At 36.5% G+C, this 11,387-nt stretch overlaps 1 protein-coding gene and 1 long non-coding RNA gene across 2 annotated transcripts; one reads left to right on the forward strand and one right to left on the reverse strand.

Moving 5' to 3' along the window:
* Nucleotides 1-749: 749 nt before the first annotated feature.
* LOC134620907 (uncharacterized) lies at nucleotides 750-1,844 on the forward strand. The gene is made up of 3 exons (XR_010092157.1): nucleotides 750-846; nucleotides 987-1,049; nucleotides 1,314-1,844. It is a non-coding gene; the product is annotated as an uncharacterized LOC134620907 (long non-coding RNA).
* Nucleotides 1,845-3,881: 2,037 nt separating this feature from the next.
* Nucleotides 3,882-10,149, reverse strand: LOC134620663 (cytochrome P450 4F3-like). Its single transcript, XM_063466922.1, has 13 exons — nucleotides 9,946-10,149; nucleotides 9,611-9,755; nucleotides 9,465-9,518; nucleotides 9,185-9,312; nucleotides 7,447-7,568; nucleotides 7,218-7,367; nucleotides 6,782-6,911; nucleotides 5,446-5,512; nucleotides 5,163-5,292; nucleotides 4,936-5,069; nucleotides 4,606-4,670; nucleotides 4,445-4,527; nucleotides 3,882-4,368 (listed from the first exon to the last, which is right to left on the reverse strand). Exons 1-13 carry the CDS (start codon nucleotides 10,147-10,149, stop codon nucleotides 4,176-4,178), a joined length of 1,605 nt encoding a protein of 534 aa, XP_063322992.1. The 3' UTR covers nucleotides 3,882-4,175.
* Nucleotides 10,150-11,387: the final 1,238 nt, after the last annotated feature.

Here is an 11,387-nt window from a genome sequence, read left to right on the forward strand (position 1 = left end):
TACATATTATTACTCCCAAATAAATAAGAATAATCAAAAATATTTAACTGGAACATGTTTTGATCAAACTTCTAAAGGTTTAGTGTCCTCAGACAATCTAAAAGTGTATTACTTCTATTTTGTTTTTAGCTTTTCGAGCATATACTATATGATATGCAATGTACCTTGACCTACATTAGATAGATGTCTGTCATATACAGAAGAGACAACAGAGATGTGCAAATAGTTTATTAGCAGACTGGCGGAATATTATTTGATGTATATATTTTGTGGCAGAATAATTATAAATTGTAGATATATTCAGAAGTATAGAGATGCGTGTCATGTTAGAGTCATGCCTGTGGCCACAAGTGCAACTGGTCTTCTGGTTTAAAATGCGGAAATATGAGCAAACTGTCAAAACATTTCACAAGTCTGTCAGTCACAGAATAAATGCCACATCATAGTTCATCTGTTGTTGCACCAGATATGTTAGCAGAGTGTGCACGAACTGTATAAATCATCAGTTATATAAATATAGTGCTGTGGAAAAGTGCTGTCACAGTTTGGCCGACAAACATGCAGGAATACCTTGTTTAATGTAAAACCAGCTTTGAATAGCAAATTGTGTCTACAAGCTGTTGTGGTCATTTGTTGTGACAGTTGCATTGTTTCCTAATCACAAATAGAGAAGCGCTAAAGCGTCTCAGGAAGGTTGCAAAACTGATGCAAATAATTATCTGAGATGTTTGTGCTTTTATGTATAAAAGCGGAAGTGCACAGAGTCTACGCTCTGACAAAGGCAAACTATAACTTGTAAATGTAAAATGTAATATCTGTTGGTCTTCAGTCTTCACTTCATGTTTGGTAAGAACATTCATTTATCATATATTATAGGAAAGATTCTGATTGATAGACAAAACTCTTAACTGAAGTTCACCCACAGGTGTAAAGACATGTGTGTTGAATACCAAAGTCTGAATTATTGATTCTGCTCCACTTTGCAGATTACCAACTCATTCCTGAGCCACTGCAAGTTAACCAAACAACTACAAGCAAAAACAAAAAAGGTAGAGTGCTGGGTAACCGATATTTTTGAATGTGAAACTGCATTTAGCAAAAGCAGTGTCTCTGTTACAGAGCATCAAATAAATGCAAACATTTTGATGGAGGCTCAGCACTGTTTTACTGTAAATCTACACATTTTCAGATAAAACCAAAGTGTGATCAGTGCCATCCAGTTGATGTGCACTATATCAAATTTTTGACAGATCTACTACACCAGTAACAAGAATGAGGAAATATTAATGTAAATACTCTGTTTTCTTTATCAGGGGATCATGAGGTTTCAATGTGCCTGTTTGCTCCTGGTCCTGCTCTCTCCTGCTGTGCTCTGTAAAACTGATGACAAGCCCAAAACTAAACATATTGTTGTGAGAAAGGGCTCCTGTGATCAAATGATGAAAAACATCAATGGCAGAAATGAATGCAAGGAGAAAAACACTTTCATCAAAGAAGAGTATTTGGAATCAGTTCTGACTGTGTGTGTAAAAACAAACACAGGATTCATCCCCAGAGAGTATGACGTTATTAAATGTAAACAATCGAGCAAGAACCCTTGTTCATACAAGTACACTGAAACCAAACTTAAGGTGATAAAATGTAACAATGGAAAACCTGTACACCTTGATGTGTGGAAGGATTAAAGTTGAAAGTGATGGTATTCGTGCCTCTTTACTTGGCAGTAACATTTATCAGAATGTTAATTATGTGGCTATGTTCAGTTAATTCTGGAAATTAAAGGATTTATTTTGGAAGTGTAAGAATTTGGGAAACATTGAATATAGCAGAATAAACTTTCTTCCTCCAGCAATCTTTGTTTGTCTTTTGATTTATTGGATTTACAGCTATGAATATCTTTTGAAGCAGAATACATGCGTGCATTTTCCACATTGTCAATTTATCTGGACACAAACCAAAAACAAAACTTGAACTTTACAGCACATTAACAAAAAGCAAACAAAATTCTTATAGAGTTCTTGTATACGCTGTAAAAAAATCTGTAATTTTACATTTTTCTTCTGTTAAATCTTTGCAGAATTTTACCATTATATTTAAATACAAGAAATATATGAAAAAATTACAAAAATAGGGAATGAATTAACATGTCAAATGTAAAATAACATTTTAAAAAGCCCAAACTGTTAATAAACATTTTATTATTTTAAATAAAATAAATAAATATTTATAAAATGAGATTTTATTTTTAAGTGTTATCGTATTTACCAAGAATTTAGCTTTTTTTTTTCAGAAAACAAGACTGTAATTTAACATAATTTCACAAATATGTAATGTTTATTTAACAGAAACTGTGAAATTCTCATTTAATTTTCTCATTGAATATTATTAGTAGACTGTCAAAATACACATATAATTATCTTTGAAAACTATAATTACTATACAGTAGTTGCCAGATTCAGAAATGTATATTGTATACAGATTATATATAGATTTGTTATTACGGTATTCACAAATTTAATGAGTATGAACAATTGCATGTAAACTACAGGTTTGCATTATTAAAATGCAATCAGTCATTTAATATTATTTTACAGATGGCTATTGAAATTTCTTATAATTAAAGTAGTAAGTTATGTAACACTAAAAATATCAATATTTTTGTATTTATTTTTTTTAATTGAAAAATATCAGAAGTGAAAGGGTTATATTGAGAAAATTGTGCAGCCAATCAGTCAAAACATTTTGTATCTTGTTTCTTAACAGAAGCAGTGTGTGCAGTGCTGGTACTCTGCCGCGCAACCTCGACAAGATCTGAAATGATGTGATTGGAAATTGAAAACTTTCATCCAATAGCCAGCAATAAGGAAAAAAACTGGAGGAAGGAAACAGGCCATTTATAGTTTGTACCTGGTGAAGGATGACAAACAGGATTAAAAAAAAGGATTAAATGTTGAGACACAGGAAGTGTGTTTAAAAGCTGTCATTGGAAAACTGAATTTCATAACTCTATAATGTTTAAGTAGGTAAATGTTTATATAAAAATCAAAATGCCATGCCGTATTACTGCACTGTTATGACAGTATCAAACAAACCAAAGCTAATATTAAATGTAACTTTCAGTGTTTATATGGAATAAGGTCTGATTTGATAAGATTTGTAGTTAGCAATGTAATTACGTGTGGCTGTGATTACAATACCAATAACATTTAATAATATTAACATTTTTTAATTTTTTAAATAAAACGTCATTTTAAACTTTGTAGGTTGGAATAACTTTTTTAAAAAAATATTTATTAAATATCAGGATTTCTTACATAAAATTATAAATAATAAATTATATCAATAACAGTTGATAGAATCAACAATGAACAGTAGATTGTTATAATTACAAACCCAGATGCTAGTTTTACAGTATTTAAGAGTATTTTGACTTTTAAGGGTGGTATGTAATTTTTGTAATTTTTATGATTAAATAAGACTGCCATGTAAGAGAATTGACATAAAATTACATTATAATAACAGTACTTTTCTGCAACTCTAAGGTTGATCAGTTGGGCTGTAGCAACATTTCATCATATTAATAGTTAAATGAAATCATTTTTACACATGTAAATACCTTTTACCATTAAAATTTAAATCTGTAAAAAAAAATATTGCAGGTAAAAGTTAAAGCTAAAAAGTCGTATATTTATGTTATATCTCAAAAAAGATTTTTTTGAAATTCACTTATTTTTTTTCTTAACAGTATTTAAATACAGAGCTGCAGTATATCAAAGTTATGACAGATCAACTGTGCCACCAAAATGTAAGAAAGGAAACAAAATTGTGAATGCTATGTTTCTTTTTATGTTAAAGAAGATAATTTTTTTATTTGCCCAGTTAAATGTCGATTTCTGACAAGAAGATTTCAGCCCTTATATTAATGTGTGAAACTTCAAAACCAAACTGCTAGTTACGGTCTGAGAGGTACATTAAAGAGTTGCATGGTTATTATTGCATTTGCCTATATTAGATAAAGACACCAAAAAGTTACTGCAGATAGATAACGTTTGTCAGTGGGCATCAACATAGATACTGCATTAAGTTTCACTTCCTGGCTGATCTTTTCTTTACTCTTTTCTCAAAAAAACAAGTTACTATATCATCTTATTGGCTCATTCATCTGACCGCTCCTGCTATGTGGGTGTGTTCAGAGGCTCCAGCTGCAGCCACAGGCCTCCCTCCGCACGCAAGACGAGTTGGGGGAGACGGCGAACTCTGCTGCTCCCGAGTTCAGGGTTCACTCCTGGGGTCAGTCGAAACCTGAGCAGGGTCAACGCCACAACAACACGAAGCTCCGCCATGGCGAATTTCTGACCAATACAGTTCCTGTTAAAATATACTTGTTATTTTGCTACCAAAACATTTCCTAGTTGTACTGTTGGGAATAATTCTGAAACTGAACCTGGGGCCTGAGGAGAAGGGGATGAAGGCATGAGAGGTTTGGCTCTTTTTGTTGCTTGGGTCAAATCGCTGGGGATCATATTCCTGGTTAGAGAGCAAATGTCAAAGATTAAATATGACAGATTTGTATCAAAAATTAAGATGATCTTACTAAGTGCTTACATGTGGGTTTGTCCAGACAGTGGGGTTATGGTGTGTTCCATAAATACTGACCAGGCAGATTGTACCTGGTTTACAAGAAACAATTAGTTGAGTTAGTTAAAGCTTAAACTTTCCTTTTAAAACTTCAACATTTATTCGTCATCAGCTTCTCTCATTAACTGTGTAACTTGACATTAAAAACTGGAACTAATATATAGTAATCTCTCCTTAAATAGTATCCCTTAAAGTACTGTCTCACAAATGAAAGTTAAAGCATGATTTATGAGAAGACACAGCTCTTGAATCTCCTAAGTCTATTTGGAAATCTTGAAAGAGAGTTTCCCCCCTCACCCGCTGGGACTGTTCGATTTCCTGGCAGCACCATGTCCTGGGTGTAACTCCGTGTTACAGCCTGCACAGGAGAGTGGAGTCTGAGGCTCTCTTTGATGCACATGGTGGTGAAGGGAAGGTTGGACAGATCCTCCCTTAAGATCAAGTCATGTCAGTGCACTGAGATAATATTCACATGTAAACATCTGAAACTACCGATAATGTTGCTGGCATTTGTATTTTCTGACCACTGGATTTCATGTCCATCTCGTCCCTCCATCAGGTCCATCACTTCCTGTCTGCATTTTTCCTGATAGTGTTCATGGCGTGCTAAATTATACAGCGTCCAGCAGATGGCACTGGCTGTTGTGTCGTGACCTGCCCGAGAAGAAGGAAGATTTGCAAAGTGTGAGGGTAATGACAGCAAACTATGAGCTGCAGCTTTAAAGAGACATCCTAGAGTATATAGCAGCAGTTACCACTATGGTGTAATTTTTATGTGTGACCACAGATGTTACTGTAACATGTCACCTGCAAACATGAAAGTGTTGGCCTCAGCCTGCATCTCCTCATCCGTTAGTCCTTGTCCATCTTCATCCTTCAACACAGACATCTTGTAACTAATGTAATTCATTTTAAAATGCCCTGCTTCACTTCTAGCTATTTACTTACACTGTGGCCAATTTCAAAGTGTCCCCAACACCATCTTCCTACACACTTTCACTTAGTTTACGCATATGTGTGGAAGGTCCATAACATCACCTGTTCCAGGCCACTAATGACTGGTGGAGGATCTGTGTCTTATGTGTACGGAATTCCACATATAGATCCGTTTCACATGATTATTTCAGAGCTGGCTCAGTAATAGATCAAATTAAATGGCTCTGGAAGCGAATCATTGATGCATACTCAATCATCTAGGTAATTAAATCCCAAAAGGTTGATTCTGTTCATCTGGCCTAAAACGCAGATGAACAGAAGCTTAACCAAAACATATCATATGGAAAGAGTATTATTATATAACTACCTGAAAACACACCACAAACTGCAGGATAATTAATATGTGGAGGCCAAGAAAAACAAGTCATTGGTTACTAAAATGACTTATCCAGCACCCACTCAGATGTCCATAAGAGCGAGCCTGTACAGCACATCTACATATCCAACCAGCTCCAAGAATATGCAATGAAATCAATAGTCGAATTCCATTTGGCCAAAGATATGTGTCATCTAAATATTATCTTACTCCCAAAGCAGCAGAAACTGTGATGCTAAAACACACAGGGAAAAATGTAGAGAGATCTAACAACTATTTAATATTTTGCTATAAGATTTTCTATGATACATTCTTCACGCAGGTAGAATGAATGGAGTGAAAGATTTAATTTTTCTGCAAAGAGGTTTTAATAAACAGTTAATGTAGTACAACGTGAAGAAAGTGCCCTGTTGATTTAATCATTTTTATACATAAGTGTATATATATATATACAGTTTCAGCTTTAATGTGCAGCTGTATGAAATATACAGCAGCAGCAAAAGTGCACAGAGTAGTAAGCTAAATATGACTCCAGGTAATTACCTGGAGTCATATTTTTCACTGTGAAGTCAGCTAATACAGAGAAAGTCTGGCTATGTTGAAATTTCCTCATTGTGAATCGTTTACAGCACTTTACACTGCTGTAAAGTTCCTGTTTTTCAGGGTGTTACAAACCCTTATTTAAGAGACACTTAAGCAGATGCAGTATTTAAATTAAAAATGGCTCTATACACTCCTTTTTTCCACTACTACCTCCTCCTGCTATCTACTCAGCTTGGCCCAGCTCATTTTGTTTCAGTCACTTTCTATTAAAGTTGAATACCATCCTACCTTTGTCAACAACAGGATGTCTACAAAATCTTTCCTCTTCTGGGCTGTTGGGGCAATTTCAGATTGTGTTTCTGTCTCCCTCTGTTGGTTAAGGAGGGTGCGGCGCTTCTCAACCACATCCCTAGTGAACCTATAAACCAAAATGCAGGGGCTCAAAATTGACATCACTAGCCTGCCTTTACCATACTCAACAGTTCATTAGACATAATTACAAGTTACTATTCAAGAATATTACAGCATCACAAGTATCTAGAACATTAGATTTAAATAGAATTTTTTTCAACAGTATTGCACAAGTAAAAGAACATAAGCAACATAAAGGACAGTAACAGTTTAGTTTTCACCATTTGGGAGTAACAGTGTGTCATCACAATTGCAGCCTCCTATGTGACTTGTGTAACTCAGCTGCAGAAATGTCATAAGGTCAGATTATTACCTGTGTACAGTGTTTAAGGCTTGTTTGAATCGTTTCCCCTGCTGAGTCTTCCAGTAAATCCAGTCCCAGTGGTGTAAAATATTTTTTTCTCTACGCTCTATTATCAGGTCACTGAGCTCCACTATGGCTGACACGTACTCACTGGAAGACCTGGAGGGACAATCGTCTTAGAAACAGACAAGTATAACAAAAATGGAAGCTATCAGTTGAAATAAGTGGCTGATCTCACTCCTGACAGTTGCTGTCGTAGCTGAAGGCACATTTCAGTAAACTGTCCAGAGTCATGAGAGTGACATGGTCAAACATCTCCAGATTAGTTTTGCCTTCTGCTACAAGCCGGCACCACTTGTCCTGAAAACAGAAACAAAGAGGGATTAACAGGATAAAGGTGTGAGCATTTGCAAGGAAACAAATCATATGTGGTGTGTGATTCATATGGTATATAAGTCTTCAATTTACAGCACCTGTTCTGTGCATGATCAGCATACGTTTTTGACAATACTGGAAAATATCATAATATAATATTAAAATATATAAATAAAAAACATACAAATACAAATATAAAATCTATAATCTCCTTAGGGATTAATAAAGTATTCTGATTCTGCTTGATTCTGAAATCTGTAAAAACTATGACTTGATTTGTTTTGCAAGCAAATATGGAAAATGTATTTATATCACACGCATATGCAATTTTGAAGGTCACCTGTAATTCTGCAGTTTGGAAGCAGTGCTGATTGTGTATTTGTCTGTGTTTGGCCTCCTGGACTATTTCAGGACTATTTCTTTACTGAGATTAAATAACATACATTGATTAAAACCTATAAAATAAAACATCTTTTTTGAAGATTAAAACACTTGAATATGGGTAACAATTCCCCACAGCAACATGGATTTTAAGGAATTTCTTCCTGTTAAAATGCAGTTTTTCCTTATCACCATCGCAAAGTGCTCTCTCATAGAGGGCTGCTTGATTGTAGGGGTTTTCTTCACTACCCCAACAATCAAGAATTAGAACATGAATTCAGTTCAGTTAATTTCAAAACACTTTAAATCACAACAACAATCACCTCAGGGCGCTTTATGTTGTGAGGTAAGAACCCTACAGTAATAACCCTGCCAATCACTCAACCCCCTATGAAAAAGCACTTGGTGACAACGAGAAGGTGAAACTCTCTCTTAACAGAAAGAAACCTCCAGCAGAACCCGGCTCAGGGATGGGCAGCCATCTGCAGGAAGCGAGACAGGACAAAAGACAAGAAGTGCTCAGTGCATCATGGAATGTTTCTAAGATTTTTAGGTCAGAAGAAAAAAATAAAAACTTTATCTGGATTTAGAAGCAGGAAATTAGAGGTCACTCAGTCCTTTAGGTCTTTCTGTTGTTTAACTAATTGGTGTGTGTCATGTGGCTTCATGGATGTGTGTCGTGTGGCTTCATAGATAAAGCTGGGTATCATCAGCATAGCAATGAAAATGCATGCTAAGCCTTCAAATAATACTGCCTATGGGAAGCATTATATAATCTAAATAGAACGGGTCCAACCACAGAACCCATGGAATTCCACAATTAACCTTAGTGTGTATAGAGGACTCCCCATTCACATGAACAAATTGTAGTATGTTACTGTGGATAAACCACAGCAACACAGTACCTTCAATGAAAAGGGCATGTTCTAATCTCTGTAACAAAATATTATGGTGAGCAGTATCAAATGCTGCATTGAGGTCTAGCAGGATAAGCACAGAGAGGAGGCCACTGTCAGAGGCCATAAGAAGATTATGGGTAACCTTCAATTAACTTAATTTGTAACCTGAAGTTAACTGGAAACCTAATTTTCCTCATGGCTGTATCAGTTTAACCATATGCAGTTTTTAAAGGTTTCAAATGTTTGCTTGTCTAAATATGTCAGTAAAAACTAAAATTAGCATGTTTTGTGTATATGTATGTATGCCTGTGTGTCTCTTACATGCATGGTTTTAGCTGAGGAGTTAAATAAGGCAATGTAGCTCTTCAAAATATCAAAATGAAAAGCTGGAGTGAGCAGCCGCCTCTTGCGAGACCACACCTCTCCGTTACTGATCAACACACTGTTTCCTGAGAGAAAAAAAGAGAGTTTGCAGGAATAATTCTTTCCTGTATTTCCTATGTTCTATTAAGACTGGGTAATTCAAAAAGAAAAGAAAAGAAAAATGACACTGACCCTATCTTGTAACCATGGATGAGAAAAACTGAAATGTCTGACTTACCAAGCCATGGCTGTAGATGGTGATAAATGAGTTCATCCTTCACAGTGATGCTGGCTGACAGATGTAAATAACAGATGATGTAGGAGAAGAACAAAAGCTTTGGAAATGTGGTTTAATACTGACTGACTATTGGTGTTTTACCATACCAGGTGCCATAAGCAGAGGTTTGACGTAGTCAGGGTGGAAGAGTCTGACCAGGTGATAGAAAGGACCGAGGAACCAGCAGCAGGAGTGTTTGTATGTCTGCACCAGGTCATCCACCCGCTGAAGACCTTCTTCTGTGCTCTGCATCTAAAATGTTTCATCCCAAAACAAAATTTAAAGTTTTGCGGTGTTTAAAACAGTCGAAGAGGAAATAATGGTGATATTTTGCAACAGAAAGTACACCCTGTTTAACTCTGAACTCTACAGTTATGTTATGATTTAGAGATAAATATGTCAAATAGATCATAAAAATCTAGATGATTGCTGCGTGTCGTACCTTCCCAAGATGGCCCAACAGCCATGAACGTGTCTGTGGTTTGCTGAAACAGGACAACTTGTGAGTGTACCAGGCATGACGCAGCAGCAGCCTCGCAGTCCAAAGTGCAACCACAGTAAACAGTCCAGTACTGAAAATGTACAGGACTGAAGAGAGACCTGTCCAGCTGAGGACCAGAGCAAGGACAGTGTGCAGGAGAGTCATCACTAGGAGAGAGGAATTAGCATTCAGAAGTCCAAGTTTCTCACCACTGCTCTGTTGTGTTTCTTATAGGGGGAAGTTGCTGATGTTGAAACATGTAGAGAGGAAACTGCTCCACCCCACCAATTCTGATTGTAAATACTGAAAGGTTAAAGTATTACACTGAACTGCATTGCTCTAACTGCATCAATTTGTTGAAACCACTGAAAGGCTTTGCATTGTTGTACTGTGCAACAGTGCTGGAAGCAGTGTTGCACAGTAGACAGCAGTGTTGCACAGAAGCAAAATCTTCCAAAATATGCAGTTGTAGAAATATAAACATTATCCCATACTGGAAAAAAGCTTGCTAAAAAAAGTGAAATGGCAAAACACACACAAAAAAACAAACAAACAAAAACCCTAGAAAGCTAATAACCCAATTAAATGTCTGCCCCCAGAAATGTAAAGTAAAATTGTATGTGTATGTAAGAACAAAGCTGAATATTGACATAGTGTCTTAGAAAGTGTTTCAGAAAGAAAGCTTAAATGAAGAAAGTGGCATGCATTTCTTGTTCTCCTTCACAGATCAAATCACATGGGGTAACATGTTTACCACAGAATTCACGCAATGGGTACAAGAGGAAACATTTTTAATTCAAGATTAATTTCTCCCAGTACATTTTTTTTAAGTTGTGGCTTTAATAGAATAAAAAATCCAGTTTGGGATGAGTCTATTGTAGTTGAGCTTTTGTTAGTCTCTGTCATGCTAGTTCTAGTGCTAGTTCTGGTCGTTTTTCTTAGTTTTTTTCTACTTTTTTCACCCGTGTGTGGGGACCCAGAGCAGGGATCCTTTGTTTACAGTAAGGATCAGCTGTTAGCGCTGCGTCCCACAGCAGTACTGCCGGCGGACAGACCCGACATTCCCAGCGAGCTGAGGAGGAAAAGACGGGGGTGTCGTGCTGGGAAGGAGCGCCGTCGCCCGAGAAGGAGACGTTATCGACCATCTCTTCCTTCTGTAATTATTGGAAATGTACGGTCTTTGCACAATAAATTGGATGAGCTCACGTCGCTAACCTGGTCACAGAGGGAGTACCGGCAATGTAGCATCATGATGCTAACGGAGTCGTGGCTAACACCGCTAACTCCGGACACGAGTGTGACACTACCGGGATTCCAGCTGCTTCAAGCGGACAGGACAAGAGACAGCGGTATGAGGAAAGGAGGGGGACTGGCAGTGTTTGTGAATGACAGATGGTGTAACC

The sequence above is a fragment of the Pelmatolapia mariae genome, linkage group LG23 (assembly GCF_036321145.2).
Source record: "Pelmatolapia mariae isolate MD_Pm_ZW linkage group LG23, Pm_UMD_F_2, whole genome shotgun sequence".
Lineage (NCBI taxonomy): Eukaryota > Metazoa > Chordata > Actinopteri > Cichliformes > Cichlidae > Pelmatolapia > Pelmatolapia mariae.